At 39.9% G+C, this 15,339-nt stretch overlaps 1 protein-coding gene across 3 annotated transcripts in view; it reads right to left on the reverse strand.

Annotated features, from left to right (window-relative positions):
• LOC126484560 (trafficking protein particle complex subunit 8) overlaps positions 1-15,339 on the reverse strand; it is a 271,243-nt gene that overhangs the window by 163,134 nt on the left and 92,770 nt on the right. For all 3 annotated transcript variants that reach the window (XM_050108120.1, XM_050108119.1, XM_050108121.1), the window contains 2 exons: positions 1,088-1,367; positions 832-1,017 (listed from right to left, as the gene is read on the reverse strand). In XM_050108120.1, coding sequence (XP_049964077.1) covers positions 832-1,017; positions 1,088-1,367 — 466 coding nt within the window. The remainder of the gene's footprint in view (positions 1-831; positions 1,018-1,087; positions 1,368-15,339) is intronic.

Here is a 15,339-nt window from a genome sequence, read left to right on the forward strand (position 1 = left end):
ATGGGACCTACAAAACTTGATGAATGAATGAGTGTGTGTGTGTGTGTGTGTGGTGTGTGTGTGTGTGTGTGTGTGTGAATGAATTTAGTGGGCTGCTACTCAATCATCATCAATATTGCGGACTTCTAAACTTAGTTCGAATTCACTTACAACTTTTTTTTCTGGCAATAGGCATAATGGGAAATTATGAGATAAAAGAAGCAGATGACAATGTTTCAGAACTACAAACCATCTTCGAACTGAAGGCATAGGAACATCTTGTGAGAAGCAGATTGTTCTTGGTGAGATTCTTCAAAATTTTCTAATAGCCTCAAAAGGAAGTGTCTTCCATGAACACTGCACTGTACATTTACCTGCACAATTATAAAATTTAGAGTAAAATAACTCTAACTGGTTTCTGTAAGTACCAAAGAATGAAGACTTTACCACCACCTAATAATGGACAACATGAACACCATTAATAATTACTATGCAGACGGAGGAAACTGATTGTTAACCTTACATCCTTAGCTGTGCATAATTCTAAGATTATTTGTACCCACACTTTGAGAGATTAAAATTTTTGAAGCAGCAACTTAGAATAGAAGCAGGTTTCTGAAATAGTCCAATTACCATGGTTTGAATTTATTTATACTGTCGCATTCTATGGTACAACATGGCACGTTTTGTATTTATTGTCCCAAATCTTCAGAGGTTGTTACTCGCAGAATGCACACACATATGAACAACCACTTAGCAGTACAATTTTTGTTCTAAAAAATTGAATCAATGAAAACAGAAAACCTAAAATTACACCAACTCTAGAACTGCTTGTTCAAAATGTATATTTACTTGCTGAATAGTGAGATATTCACGAAGAAAAGCTGACTGCTGAGGAGCTGATTGTTTGCTTGCTGGGGTGAGAAGCTTGGAGAATGACAGTGAGGCATCTGAAATTTGCTTGAGGTATGCTGCTTGCCTGCCAATCGTGAAATGGATATGATCTTCAGCCAAACTCCAGTTTCTGTTTTCATATATCTGTAACACAGGAAAACATTAATACCTCATAATTAGTTACAACCTGCATCTTCAAAATCTTGTTACTAACTTGGTATGCCTGCTTGTAGCATCTGAGTGAATGTTTTCGCTGTCCAGCTTTGGAGAAACGGTGTCCAGCTAATACAATATGGAATGCATATTTTCTTGCCATGCGAGGTCGAGTTGACTTTAAGAAACAGTAGGACGCTTGCTCCAATAGTAAAGCACTGCGCAAGTCAGAATCTTCACTTGTCATTCTGATGAACTGCTTTGCAGCTTCTCCATACAAACTTCGACCCTTGAGACACTCAGTACTGAGTAGTGTTGCTCGAGTCGCAAACTGAGGCATTCTGGAAGACAAGAAACATTGTATATAAGAAATGTTTAACACTACCAGCAGTACAGAACAGAATTACGATGGCTAACATAAGTTAAGTAGGGTACAGAATGTTGATTGTTATTTCATAATGATCCCATTTCTCATTCAGTCTCATTCTAAAATTCAATGCACATTCCATACGTCTTTCAAAGAAAGATTTTAAGACATTAGTCTCTGGAGACAGCAAAGTTTTCATGAGAAATGCGCGCGCCAGCGCGCGCGCCCACACACACACACACACACACACACACACACACACACACACACACACACACACACACACACACACACCCGTGTGTGTGTGTGTGTGTGTGTGTGTGTGTGTGTGTGTGTGTGTAATAAATGAGTAATACTAATACATAAAACCCATACTTTCAATAACATTATTATTTTAAATGTACTGTTCCTTCACCTGTAACTACACTCCCACCTTCCTCAAGTATTTATTAATTTTTAATTCCTCAAGAACTGTGAATTGTATAATACTTTTGTGTCCATTTATTAAGATTATAATCTTAATTTACCTGTACTATTTTTATCTGTAATCATGACATTTACTATTCCTCATGCATTCATTTGGTTCATAGTCTTTAGAGAATGGTGGTTTCCATATATAATACTGTGACTTCTGTAAGCTCATAATGTTATTTTACTATCTCAACTTAGCTATGTTGTTTTACCTGGAATTATAACAGCTATTCCTCCAAAACTTGCCTATTTTATATATGTTATAGAATTGTGCATTAGTTATGAACTATTTTAACTTCTGGGTGCCTGCACTGTTTTGTTTATTAATATTACAATCTTAATTAAGTGGATTAGTCCTAACTGGAATTAGATCACTAATGATTACCAGTCTTTCAATTTGGTAGAACTGTGTGGTACTTGCATAAATTTTAGAAGTGATCATCCTTTCTGGAACATCCCATAAGGGTCACCCTCCATTCCTGCAATTTGTTTCAGTCTACTTGTCTTTTTATTGAAAATAATTTAGCAACTTACCTTCCCTACCTACATATATTAAAACTATGTGCTTTGTGCACTAGAAAGATTTATATACTGTTTATCTTACAGCACTGTAGTACTATATAAGGCAGAGATGGAATTTGAATACTTTACGTATGCACAATGTACTAGAACTTCAACTTAGTGTATTATATACAAATGTTTATCTTGATGTAAGTTATTCTGTTCCCTCATTAATAATTTACTAATGGACATTTTATTTGACTAATATGCACCATAAGGATGTCCAGCATATTTTTTAGTGGTGTTAATATGACAATGAATGTTACATTTGTATACAACAATAGGGCAGTTTTCAGGTTATGTTGGCTAATGAACATAATCATCTGCACTACTGTATTTTTTTTGTGCCACATATGCACAGAAATATCATGTATGCATGACCACATGTACCAGCGATGTATTACAATGAAACTGGAAGCTTAAGGTAAGTAAGTATCTTGAGTTATAAAGTATACGTATATGCGAGAGCTTGAATAAAATTTAGGTATAAACCAGTATCACTATCTCAGAATGTATTACATGTGCTTGAAAATGAACCAAAGTTGAAATTGGCCAATTCCACGGATAATACGAACAATACAGCCTACTTCAAACATGTTTTCATTCTCAAAGTATTACTGAGGTTAAAATCCAACATCTCATTTAATTGCTGACGCCATTACAGTAATTCTCACATTGGTTTAACAGTACTTGTTCCTTAATATTTACACAACGCACCTTGATTGCTGTGAGTAGTAGTAAGATGAGTTGTTGCAAAATGAACATTAAGTTCACATCATCTAGAGGTTCTCCTCCTGCATTTAACACTTTCTTGTATCCCTCTTTTCAGTAAGTATTTAAATCTGACATATTTCTAGCCTTATATTTTGTCTCTTTAGTAGTAAAATAGTACATACCCTTTAAAGGTACAACATGTTGCCTATGAGAATTTTATGAGTTTTACCTCAATTTTGTTCAGTGGGGATAAAACCTCCGCACACAGGCCCAGATGGCCCCATCGATACAGATCAGCCGTTAAGTCGGCCTTTACCAATGGCATCATTCGAAATGGTAAGGACCAGAGGTGTACACATTACTGTTTTGATATACCCATGCTTGCCTGTTAGCCGGGCGGGCAAGCTGCTGCATGATAGCAGCAGAATGGGCAGATTGTGTTACTCGCACCTAAGCCTAACTATGCCTAACACAAGCTGGCTAAAGGAAGCTTGCCTGCCCTTCTTCCCACTGTGCTATGCTATGTAGCAGTTTATCCTGTATTTTTTCAGTGTTATAAATAGGGTTCAGAAGTTGATGGAAAGTCTTTTTTACCTGAGTATCACAAGATGAGGGTCAATGAAGTATATATTTATTTTGGGTCATTATATAGGCCAGAAAATGGAGTTTTTATTCACCCTTTTCTTCCTTTTCACCATATTTCATGCTTGCTTAGTTATTTCGATATGAACAGTTTTCTCTGTAAATTCATCCTCTTTTGATTGCTACTGACTGTTCTGAATTCAAACCATCATCAGGTCAACCACAATACCGTACATCTTTCCTGTAGTAAGCAGAATTGTCTCTGAAAGCCGAGGTTCTTTGCACCTAAGAAATTGAAGATGTTTATCACACAGCAACACCAATTGAAGTAAAGTTTTGGAAGTCTAGTTTCTGTAGCCTCAGCATGTTTCAGCCAAATATGACCCAGGTATAACAATTTTAATTACTTTTCCCAGTATTTGCACTGCAAGGTCATTGAAAAACAGTTAATTCTAAATTCCCTAAAAGCATTTTAGCAAACATGAAGTTTGTTTTTCAGTTTAAACTAAAAAAGTACGTATCTGAAAGAAGAAGCTTTTCTTTCACACTAAGCTTTCTTTGCACTACATCGCATACCACCAAACGAAGTTTTTTATGTCCACTGAGCTATTTTTTTTCCTGTTTCAGTCAATGTTTGCCCTAAATTTAGAAAGCGTATAAACTGCTAAATGGCCTTAAGTCCTTAGCACACATTTCCACACATTTGTCAGCCACTAAGCCATTGTTCAGTTTCAAAATATTTAAAGTGAGGAAACTGCTGATCAAATTTAAAACATGCTTTGATATACTCCAGGTTTCTGACTGAATGTTTAGTAACGCCTCATACAATACAAGGAGGGTGAGTAATGACAGGGCACAGCCCTCCATTGGCCCAGATTTGCATTGAAATTTCCACGAATGCCAAAACAAAAGCACAGCGACAGAGAGGAGTAGACTGTGACCTGCACAGCCAAAGAAGGGAGCAGCATCAAATGTAAGGCAGAAGTCCCCTGAGAGTGTATGCACAGTGGGCCCAAGAGGCAGAGGAAATGAGGTGCAAGAAGAAACCAACAGTGCCTAAGCAATGGGCGACTAGTCGGCCACAGGGTTGGCTGCAGTGATGGCAGGGCTTGTGGCCACAAAACTTGAGAAGATGGGGCAAAGACCACCTGCAATAGGCTTGACAATGACCAAGCTGAAGGAGGACGGGTGGGCACCAGCTGAGACAAGGCTGTCCGGAACAGGACCAGTGTCAACTGGGCTCAAGATTAGAGCTGGTGCTGCAGGTAAGATCGACCCCTGGGTTACGAGATCAAAGGATGATATATGCCAAATAGCAGGAAGAGGTCGCAGCAGCAGTGGAGGTAGATGTGGTCACGAAAGTGGCAATGGGTGGTGAGTTGTCAATAGCTGGTTTTGGGAGACGTGGAGGTGAAGATGTCTCTGCAGTCACCCAGGCTAACATTGATGCAGTAACTAGGGAGGGCACAAACATATCAATAGCATTGGAGGCACTCCCCACAGTGGTGGAGGCGGTGCATGTAAACTTGTTGACACCTGAAGCCAGTGTCAGGAGTGGCAGAGGAGAAGGTATCTCCACAATTGCCCCAGGCCAACACTACTGTGTTGACGGGTACCGGAACTTGTGTCGACAAATCCTGGGGTAACAGATGACGCCGAGTGCCCTGGAAATGAAACAGACAAAGGACAGCAGAGTAGGCTGTGACCTGGTCCCACAGGTGCACTTCCAAAACAGAGGAAAGATCGACCCCTCAGTTAAGAGATCAAAGGATAATAAATGCCAAATAGCTGGACCAGAAGAAGAGGAACAATTGGTAATGAGAGTCTTCACAGTTTACAGAGGCCTTAAGAACAGTTCCAGTGGACAAAGAAAGCCGGCCACTGCTCCATGTCGTCATGAAAGGCCCGCAATTGCCACACACCATTATTGGAAACCAGGTAACAATGTCACCTATTTCACCCATGTTGGAACAAAGGTGTGTAGTTGATGCCCATGCATAATTTTCATTGGCAGTTTTCCTTACAAACCCCATCCCCCACAAAAAATAAATAAATAAAATAAACTCCAAGAAACAAACAACTACCATTAGAGAACACGAAGAACAGTCTCAGCACCAGTTGAGTGTGGTGGATGATGGTAGGAGACAAGAACCATACACATTTTGACACTAAAAGAACTGTAACACTTATGAGAAACAGACTCTTAACAAGTTGCATGCATGCATGCGCGCGTGTGTCTGAGGGGTGCTACAGACTACCAATGAAATGTGCAAGCATCACAACAGCTGCTTATTATTGATATAAGAAACAGAACTCAAATGTAGTGTCCATGGATAGCTGTCCACACTACTAAAGTACAAACAGAAATGTCACACTCCTAGACACTGCCTGGCATGCACCTACATGATGAAGTCCACGAATCATAGTAGGCAGCAGAGCAGAAGTGTTGAGGATGATCAATGTTAGGACCCAACATGGCACACTGAGTGCACCATTGAGGATCATAGCTTCAGGGATGTAGTGCATTGGCAGGTGTCTGAGATGATAGCTTGATGACAACAGTGGCTGGTGGGACGATGATGCTTCAGGGACATTGTGCACAAGCGGATGGCGGAGGTGTAGCTCACTGACAATCCCAGCAGATCAAACGATGATGCTCCCAGGGTGTCAGGCATTGGCTCAATATTCGTAGACATGTGGCAAAACACAGCACCTGGGAGTAGCGGACAGCAGTCCAGTGGAGTGTTAGTGGTAGGTACTTGCAGTGAGGGTGAAAACTCTGATTGGTGGCTCAATACTCTCCAACACAGGGATACCAGTGTGGTGCTGAGTGAGCACGTGAAGTAGAGTAAGAAAGTTGTGTCCTGACAGCAGCATTCTCTAATGCAATGGGCGTGCTGCCTATCAGTGAAGGTGTCACTGTCAAATGATATGGAGATTGTGTGAAGCTAAGATGTAAACTGACTGAGCTGTGGGACATTAGGTTTGTAAACAGCTTGGTGAGTTATGATGATATGAGCTGTTCACTCATGCCCTCCCAGTAAGATGGCAGCCAACAAGACAACCCTGGTATGTGGTGCAGTATATCCCAGGTAGATACAAAAATTGCTAATCAATCTGTCATTGTGCTGGTAGTCAATACCCAATGGTTGTTAACATATCGGTAATGCCTTAAGTCCTCAGTTACACTCGCAAACTTGTGTTCTCGTTCTCTCTCTCTCTCTCTCTCTCTCTCTCTCTCTCTCTCTCTCTCTCTCTCTCCCTCTCTCTCTCTCTCTCTCTCTCTCTCTCCCCCCCCCCCCACCCCCACCCCCCTCCCCTCTTCTACCCTGGTAGAGTCCACTTGAACTCAACAAGACTTGAGCAACAAGTGTACAGTTATAAATGGGCAGTGTTGGAGACTAGCGAGTAGAACTTTCGAGTGTATGGGAACGAGTTCGGAGGTGACATCATAGGACCTGGTGGAAAGTTTACAGTGAGTGTATGGAGCTCATTTCTTATCTCTAATGCCCAGAGCCTAGGGTTACAGAGGGCAGGCAATGCTCACCAGTCTCCAGCTCATGAAGCCTCGTTTCACCACACTCCTACACAGCAAACAAATGCTGACACCTCTGAGAAGTTCACCATTACGTATGACCCAAGAGGCATGTGTATCTTATTTTATTTGTTACAACCCAGTTACACGAGTCTGAATTAGTACACCTAACACTTATTCTTGTGGAGGGGGGAGCGCAGAGGGGAGGGGGGCAGGGGGAATGGTAAACACTGATGAACTTGGGGGGTACGAGTAACGATACTGCACACTGAATAGTAATGCCTTTCTTTCTTTTTCTTTTTCACTATTTCTCTGTCATATTTTCTCAGGTTACAAGGTTGAGTGAAATATTGTTCTGACTGAGTCACAAAGTGCACTTGTACGCCATCTGGTGCTGGTCAGAGTAACAAGCTGGTCCAAACCTTGCAAGAGCACTTACTTGCCTTACATTGGTAGCCAGAATAGTTGTTATCGTAATCTGAGTGTGCATGACAGTGTACGGTATGCATATGTTCCAGAAAACCACATGTGAAAATGTGGTTTTTCAGGCAGTCGTTCATGGGCAGTTCCTGAGAAAACCCTGAAAAACCATGATTTTGGGGTAACAGAAACTGGGTCATTCCGTGTCAAAACACTCAAGGCTTTGTAACCCTCTATCTCAGATTTTCACAAAATTTTGCACATTTGCTTATACTTATAACATAGAAACTTTTGCAAAATCTTCTTGGTCTCAGACTACAACTTTTTTTTATTTATAATTTTAAATATAGTGATAGTTTGATAACTGGGCTCTGCAAGAATGTCAATGTAATATGGTACTTATCTACATAAATGTCCATAAATCAGGTGTTTATGAAGCTTTTGATATGGAAGTTTTTCAAAAGTAAGGCATATAGTTAACAGATATCCAGTTATTGAAGCAGTAAAGTTACAAAGAAAATTTTAAAAAAATATTAATCTATGTAAATTTTAGATTTCAGAAAAATTGCGAGGATGTGGAAAAATGCTTATATCACATTTCTCCAACCTGCTGGGAATCTGATTTTGGCGCTAAATAATCTCCTTGACTGTAAGCTTCCTAATAAAGTAAAATTTTAATGTGACATCTGCTAAATGACAAACACATGTGAAATCAAAATACTTTTGCTGTGTTGGAAAAGGGTCATTTCAAATAAGTTTATCCACTCACTGTCTCACTGCCTCAGAGGCAAGAGTGTCAAATTAGCATACTCATGTATAACTCATTCTAGACACGCAAGTTAATCTTTAAGAGTGAAAATTTATTTCCTTTGATTTGACCAATTCAGTAATTTTTTTTAATGACTATAATCTATATGATTTATGCAGTCAGCCAAATCAGCTGCTCACACTTATTAAAAAGTGTTTTTAGGCAGCAGTAGCTTGTTTGAAGCATTTATAGGCATGGAAACAATGCAACAATTGCTGACATTCATTAATGAGAATAACTGGCATGCAACAATTAGTCTGTTTGGCCAGTTGCTCTTTGTCTTTCTGTGAAACAGGTCATATCCGTATGTGATGCGGCCCTATCATTCTATTTGTATAATGTTTGAATATAATAGAGGGAAACATTCCACGTGGGAAAAATATATCTAAAAACACAGATGATGTGACTTACCGAACGAAAGTGCTGGCAGGTCGATAGACACACAAACAAACACAAACATACACACGAAATTCAAGCTTTCGCAACAAACTGTTGCCTCATCAGGAAAGAGGGAAGGAGAGGGAAAGACGAAAGGATGTGGGTTTTAAGGGAGAGGGTAAGGAGTCATTCCAATCCCGGGAGTGGAAAGACTTACCTTAGGTGGAAAAAAGGACAGGTATACACTCGCGCGCGCGCGCGCGCGCGCGCGCGCGCGCGCGCGCGCGCGCGCGCGCGCGCGCGCGCGCGCGCGCACACACACACACACACACACACACACACACACACACACACACACACACATATCCATCCGCACATACACAGACACAAGCATGTATGAGATGTGGCTAGAAAAAAACCGGACTAGTACCGGTGAAACAATAAAACGAATGCAATAAGGCTGAAAGTCGCGTGGCCTGTCACGTGACTCTCGCTCCGCCTACTGCTCGAGTTTCATCTGCCTCCTGCACTCAGTCTGCCCGTAGCGTCTGTTTTAAGTAGTTGACGTTTTGTCTGTGCGTCGGAAAATGTTGAGTGTACAGAAAGAACAGCGTGTTAACATCAAATTTCGTTTCAAACTAGGAAAATCTGCAAGTGAAACGTTTGTAATGTTACAACAAGTGTACGGTGATGATTGTTTATCGTGAACACAAGTATTTGAGTGCTTTAAACGATTTAAAGATGGCCGCGAAGACACCAGTGATGACACTCGCACTGGCAAACCATTGTCAGCAAAAACTGATGCAAACATTGAAAAAAATCGGTAAACTTGTTCGACAAGATCGCCGTTTAACAATCAGAGCAGTGTCTGAGTTAACAGGAGTTGACAAGGAAAGTGTTAGGCAGATTCTTCATGAAAGTTTCAACATGAACAAAGTGTGTTCAAAAATGGTTCCAAAGTGTCTCACAATTGAACAGAAGGAACGCCGAAGAATGATTTGTTCTGACATCCTGGAAAACATTGAAAGTGATCCCACCTTCTTACAAGATGTTATTACATGCGATGAATCGTGATTTTTTACTTACGATCCCGAAACTAAACGCCAATCGATGCGTTGGAAAACTCCTGGTTCTCCACGACAAAAAAAAAGCACGAATGTCAAAATCGAAATTTTTTTTTTTTGACATCAAAGGGATTGTGCACATTGATTGGGTACCAGAGGGACAAACTGTGAATCAGCATTACTACATTAGCGTCCTGGCTACCCTACGTGAGCAAGTACAGAGAAAACGGAACGATTTGTGGAGAAAAAAGTCATGGATCCTTCACCAAGACAATGCCCCAGCTCACAGTGCGTTGTCAGTGAATACGCTTTTGGCAAAACACAACATTCCCAGCTTAGATCATCCACCCTACTCACCTGATTTGGCCCCCCTGTGACTTTTTTCTTTTCCCTAAAGTCAAGTCAGCTTTGAAAGGAACTAGATTTGAGACTGTTGAAGCAGTAAAAGAAAAAGCGACGGAAGTAATGTATGGACTTACCGAAAATGATCTGCAGCATTGCTATGAACAGTGGAAAATTCGTATGGAGCGATGTAGAGACCGAGGAGGAGAGTACATTGAAGGAGATAACATGAAATTGTAAATAATTGTAAATAAATGTTTTTTCCAGCATCAGTCCGGTTTTTTTCTAGCCGCACCTCATATAATGTTGTTGTTGTTGTTGTTGTTGTTGTGGTCTTCAGTCCTGAGACTGGTTTGATGCAGCTCTCCCTGCTACTCTATCCTGTGCAAGCTGCTTCATCTCCCAGTACCTACTGAAACCGACATCCTTCTGAATCTGCTTAGTGTATTCATCTCTTGGTCTCCCTCTACGATTTTTAACCTCCACGCCGCCTTCCAATGCTAAATTTGTGATCCCCTGATGCCACAGAATATGTCGTACCAACTGGTCCCTTCTTCTTGTCAAGTTGTGCCACAAACTCCTCTTCTCCCCAATTCTATTCAATACCTCCTCATTAGTTATGTGATCTACCCATCTAATCTTCAGCATTCTTCTGTAGCACCACATTTCAAAAGCTTCTATTCTCTTCTTGTCCAAACTATTTATCGTCCATGTTTCACTTCCATACATGACTACACTCCATACAAATACTTTCAGAAACTACTTCCTGACACTTAAATCTATACTCGATGTTAACAACTTTCTCTTCTTCAGAAATGCTTTCCTTGCCATTGCCAGTCTACATTTTATATCCTCTCTACTTTGACCATCATCAGTTATTTTGCTCCCTAAATAGCAAAACTCCTTTACTACTTTAAGTGTCTCATTTCCTAATCTAATTTCCTCAGCATCACCCAACTTAATTCAATTACATTCCATTATCCTCGTTTTGCTTTTGTTGTTGTTCATCTTATATCCTCCTTTCAAGACATTGTCCATTCCGTTCAACTGCTCTTCCAAGTTCTTTGCTGTCTCTGACAGAATTACAATGTCATCGGCGAACCTCAAAGTTTTTATTTCTTCTCCATGGAATTTAATGCCTACTCCAAACTTTTCTTTTGTTTCCTTTACTGCTTGCTCAATACACACACTGAATAGCATCGGGGAGAGGCTACAACCCTGTATCACTCCCTTCCCAACCACTGCTTCCCTTTCATGCCGCTCGACTCTCATAACTGCCATCTGTTTCTGTACAAATTGTAAATAGCCTTTCGCTCCCTGTATTTTACCCCTGCCACCTTCAGAATTTGACAGAGAGTAATCCAGTCGACATTGTCAAAAGCATTCTCAAAGTCTACAAATGCAAGAAACGTAGGTTTGCCTTTCCTTAACCTATTTTCTAAGATCAGTCATAGGGTCAGTATTGCATCACATGTTCCAATATTTCTACGGAATCCAAACTGATCTCCCCGAGGTCGGCTTCTACCAGTTTTTCCATTCGTCTGTAAAGAATTCGCATTAGCATTTTGCAGCCGTGGTTTATTAAACTGATAGTTTGGTAATTTTCACATCTGTCAACACCTGCTTTCTTTGGGATTGGAATTATTATATTCTTCTTGAAGTTTGAGGGTATTTCGCCTGTCTCATACATCTTGCTCACCAGATGGTAGAGTTTTGTCAGGACTGGCTCTCCCAAGGCCGTCAGTACTTCTAATGGAATGTTGTCTACTCCTGGGGCCTTGTTTCGACTCAGGTCTTTCAGTGCTCTGTCACACTCTTCACGCACTATTGTATCTCCCATTACATCTTCATCTACATCCTCTTCCATTTCCATAATATGGTCCTCAAGTACGTCACCCTTGTATAGACCCTCTATATACTCCTTCCACCTTTCTGCTTTCCCTTCTTTGCTTAGAACTGGGTTTCCATCTGAGCGCTTGATATTCATACAATTGGTTCTCTTTTCTCCAAAGGTCTCTCTAATTTTCCTATAGGCAGTGTCTATCTTGCCCCTAGTGAGATAAGCCTCTACATCCTTACATTTGTCCTCTAGCCATCCCTGCTTAACCATTTTGGGCTTCCCGTCGATATCATGTTTGAGACGTTTGTATTCCTTTTAGCCTGTTTCATTTACTGCATTTTTTATTTTCTCCTTTCATCAATTAAATTCAATATTTCTTCTGTTACCCAAGGATTTCTACTAGCCCTCATCTTTTTATCTACCTGATCCTCTGCTGCCTTCGCTACTTCATCCCTCAGAGCTACCCATTCTTCTTCTACTGTATTTCTTTCCCCCATTCCTGTCAATTGTTCCCTGAAACTCTGTACAACCTGTGGTTTAGTCAGTTTATCCAGGTCCCATCTCCTTAAATTCCCACCTTTTTGCAGTTTCTTCAGTTTTATTCTACAGTTCATAACCAATAGATTGTGGTCAGAGTCGACATCTGCCCCTGGAAATGTCTTACAATTTAAAACCTGGCTCCTAAATCTCTGTCTTGCCATTATATAATCTATCTGAAACCTGTCAGTATTCCCAGGCTTTTTCCATGTATACAATCTTCTTTTATTATTCTTGAACCAAGTGTTAGCTATGATTAAGTTGTGCTCTGTGCAAAATTCTACAAGACGGCTTCCTCTTTCATTTCTTACCCCCAGTCCATATTCACCTACTATGCTTCCTTATCTCCCTTTTCCTACTCTCGAATTCCAGTCACCCATGACTATTAAATTTTCGTCTAAAGTATGTTTCAAATGAAGTAGCGCTCAGTTACTTGCAACGAAAAATGTGAATTCATGCATTGTTGGAAAATTACTAAAAACACTCTGTCAGTTAATAACCAATACCTTAGTAAAAACTCTACAAACAATAGAATAGCTGAGTGAAGACCAACGAGATTTGATATTGCTATGATCCAACATAAGCCTTCCACAGGATCAAGGAAGTGCTACTATGTGTGGACATCACACATACCATTACTTGAAAGTTATCAAAGAACTTCTTGTGATCCTTCCAAAAAACAGAGACATACAGTTAAAAAGATCTTTGTGGTCAGTTTGCTTGTCTTTGTCCAAAACATTATGTGCTCAAAGAATCGATGTAAAACCAGGCCAGAAACTGTGCACAACAACCCGTAAGATTTGTGAACAGAAAACTGACATCAGTGATAGATATGAAAGTGATGCAGATGACCCGGAGGTGACACTTCACGAATCAGCATTAAAAAGTCTAAGTATTGGGGAAAGAAAAGTGTGCCGGGCATTAGAATGCAGTATTGAAGATTCTGACCATAGAGAAGAAAAAATTAATGACGAAATTGTTAAGGAAGTCAAGGATTTTGATTCCATGATATTGTTAATGAAAGAAAAAGTGGCTAGTGTAAGAGACCTGAAAAAACTCAAATTTCAAATTTAGCTCCACTTTCTTGGTCAAAAGAAAACAATGTCGAAATTCAGTGTTAGTGAGTATGGGGCTTGACAAGCAAGGTAACGGAAAACAGATATAGGTATTTTATCAATTCCTAGACCAAAAAGGGGGAAGTTATTGCTGATGAAGTGCTAAGGTTGTCACTGGTTTCTACCAAAATGATGAATATATTCGAATGTTACCAGGAGGAAAAGACAAAGTTAGCATTCAGAAGAATGTGTATACACAAAAAAGACTCATCCTTTGCAACTTAAGAGAACTGTTCTCTTGTTTTAAATGGGAGAATCCAAATATTAACACTGGTCTTTCTAAATTTTGTTCACTAAGACCAAAGTCGTGTATTTCAGCTGGTGCTGCCGGTACTCATTCAGTGTCTGTGTGTGTGTGTGTGTGTGTGTGTGTGTGTGTGTGTGTGTGTGTGTGTGTGCGTGTGGTATCCACGAAAATGTAAAACTGCTTTTGGATGTAGAACACATTAAAGAAACATACAAAGAACTTATAAAATTTCTTGTATGTGGCTCTGAACACTATGACTGCATGCTTAATCATTGTGATAATTGTCCCAGTGATGACAAACTATCAGAATAATTAAAAACAGAAATTAGCTTACAAAGATGCTGATGATGAAATTGAGTTCAGCCAGTAGATAAACACAAATCATTAGGCAGAACTGGTAAAGCAGTCTGCAACTGTTGGTAAATATGCAGTCTCATTGGTAACAAAATTACAGTCACTGATTTATATCTAAGGGTCCGTCAAAATCATTGAAAAATATTGAAAGAAAATCTAATCCTGGAAAAAGCAATTCTGATAATGACCTTTGCACAGAACTACAGTTTTGAAAAATTCCTGGCAGATTAAAACTTTGTGCCGGACCATGGCTCGAACTCTGGCCGTAATTCAGAATTAAATTCAGAGTTACCACTGGATGAGAAACAGCTGTACAATCCCTCCTGTGTGTGTTTATGTGACAATGAAGAAAGTAAATTGGTAAAAGTGAACCACTGCTTTACAAGTGATGATATGGAACATGATGTAGGATTTTTAAATGCTGTCCACAAAGTAATGGTAAAGCGGCTGGCAGAGCATTACCAACATGTGAAGAAAGTGCATTATTTCACTGATGAGTGTGCTGCTCAATATAAGAATAGAAAAAGCTTTAAAAATGTGTGTGAGCACAAAAACGATTTTTCTATTGATGCTGAGCATTCCTTTTTTGCTACTAGACATGGTAAATCTGTGTGCAATGGTTGGGGAAGAACTATAAACGTATACTGAGAAGAGCTAGCCTTCAACTGGTAGCTGACGCAAGCAAACTGGTGTTTACCATTTCTGCAAAGCTAATACCGACAAAAGCTTTTTTCACTTCTTAGAGAAAGTCTATGTAGATTTCCTATGCAAGAAACTCAAGAAGAGATTTTCGATAACCTGCACAATACCTGGTACCAGGAATTTTCACCATAACAAACCACTTTCTTGCGATTTTTTAAAGATTAGGAGAGTAACATCTTCTGGAAAGCCTTCCTTGATTTTTTCATTCAATGAAAATGCGTCGCAATCAACATCATTAGGTGGAATGTATTACTTTAATGAAAAGATACAAAGTTA

The sequence above is a fragment of the Schistocerca serialis genome, chromosome 6 (assembly GCF_023864345.2).
Source record: "Schistocerca serialis cubense isolate TAMUIC-IGC-003099 chromosome 6, iqSchSeri2.2, whole genome shotgun sequence".
Taxonomy (NCBI): Eukaryota; Metazoa; Arthropoda; class Insecta; order Orthoptera; family Acrididae; genus Schistocerca; species Schistocerca serialis.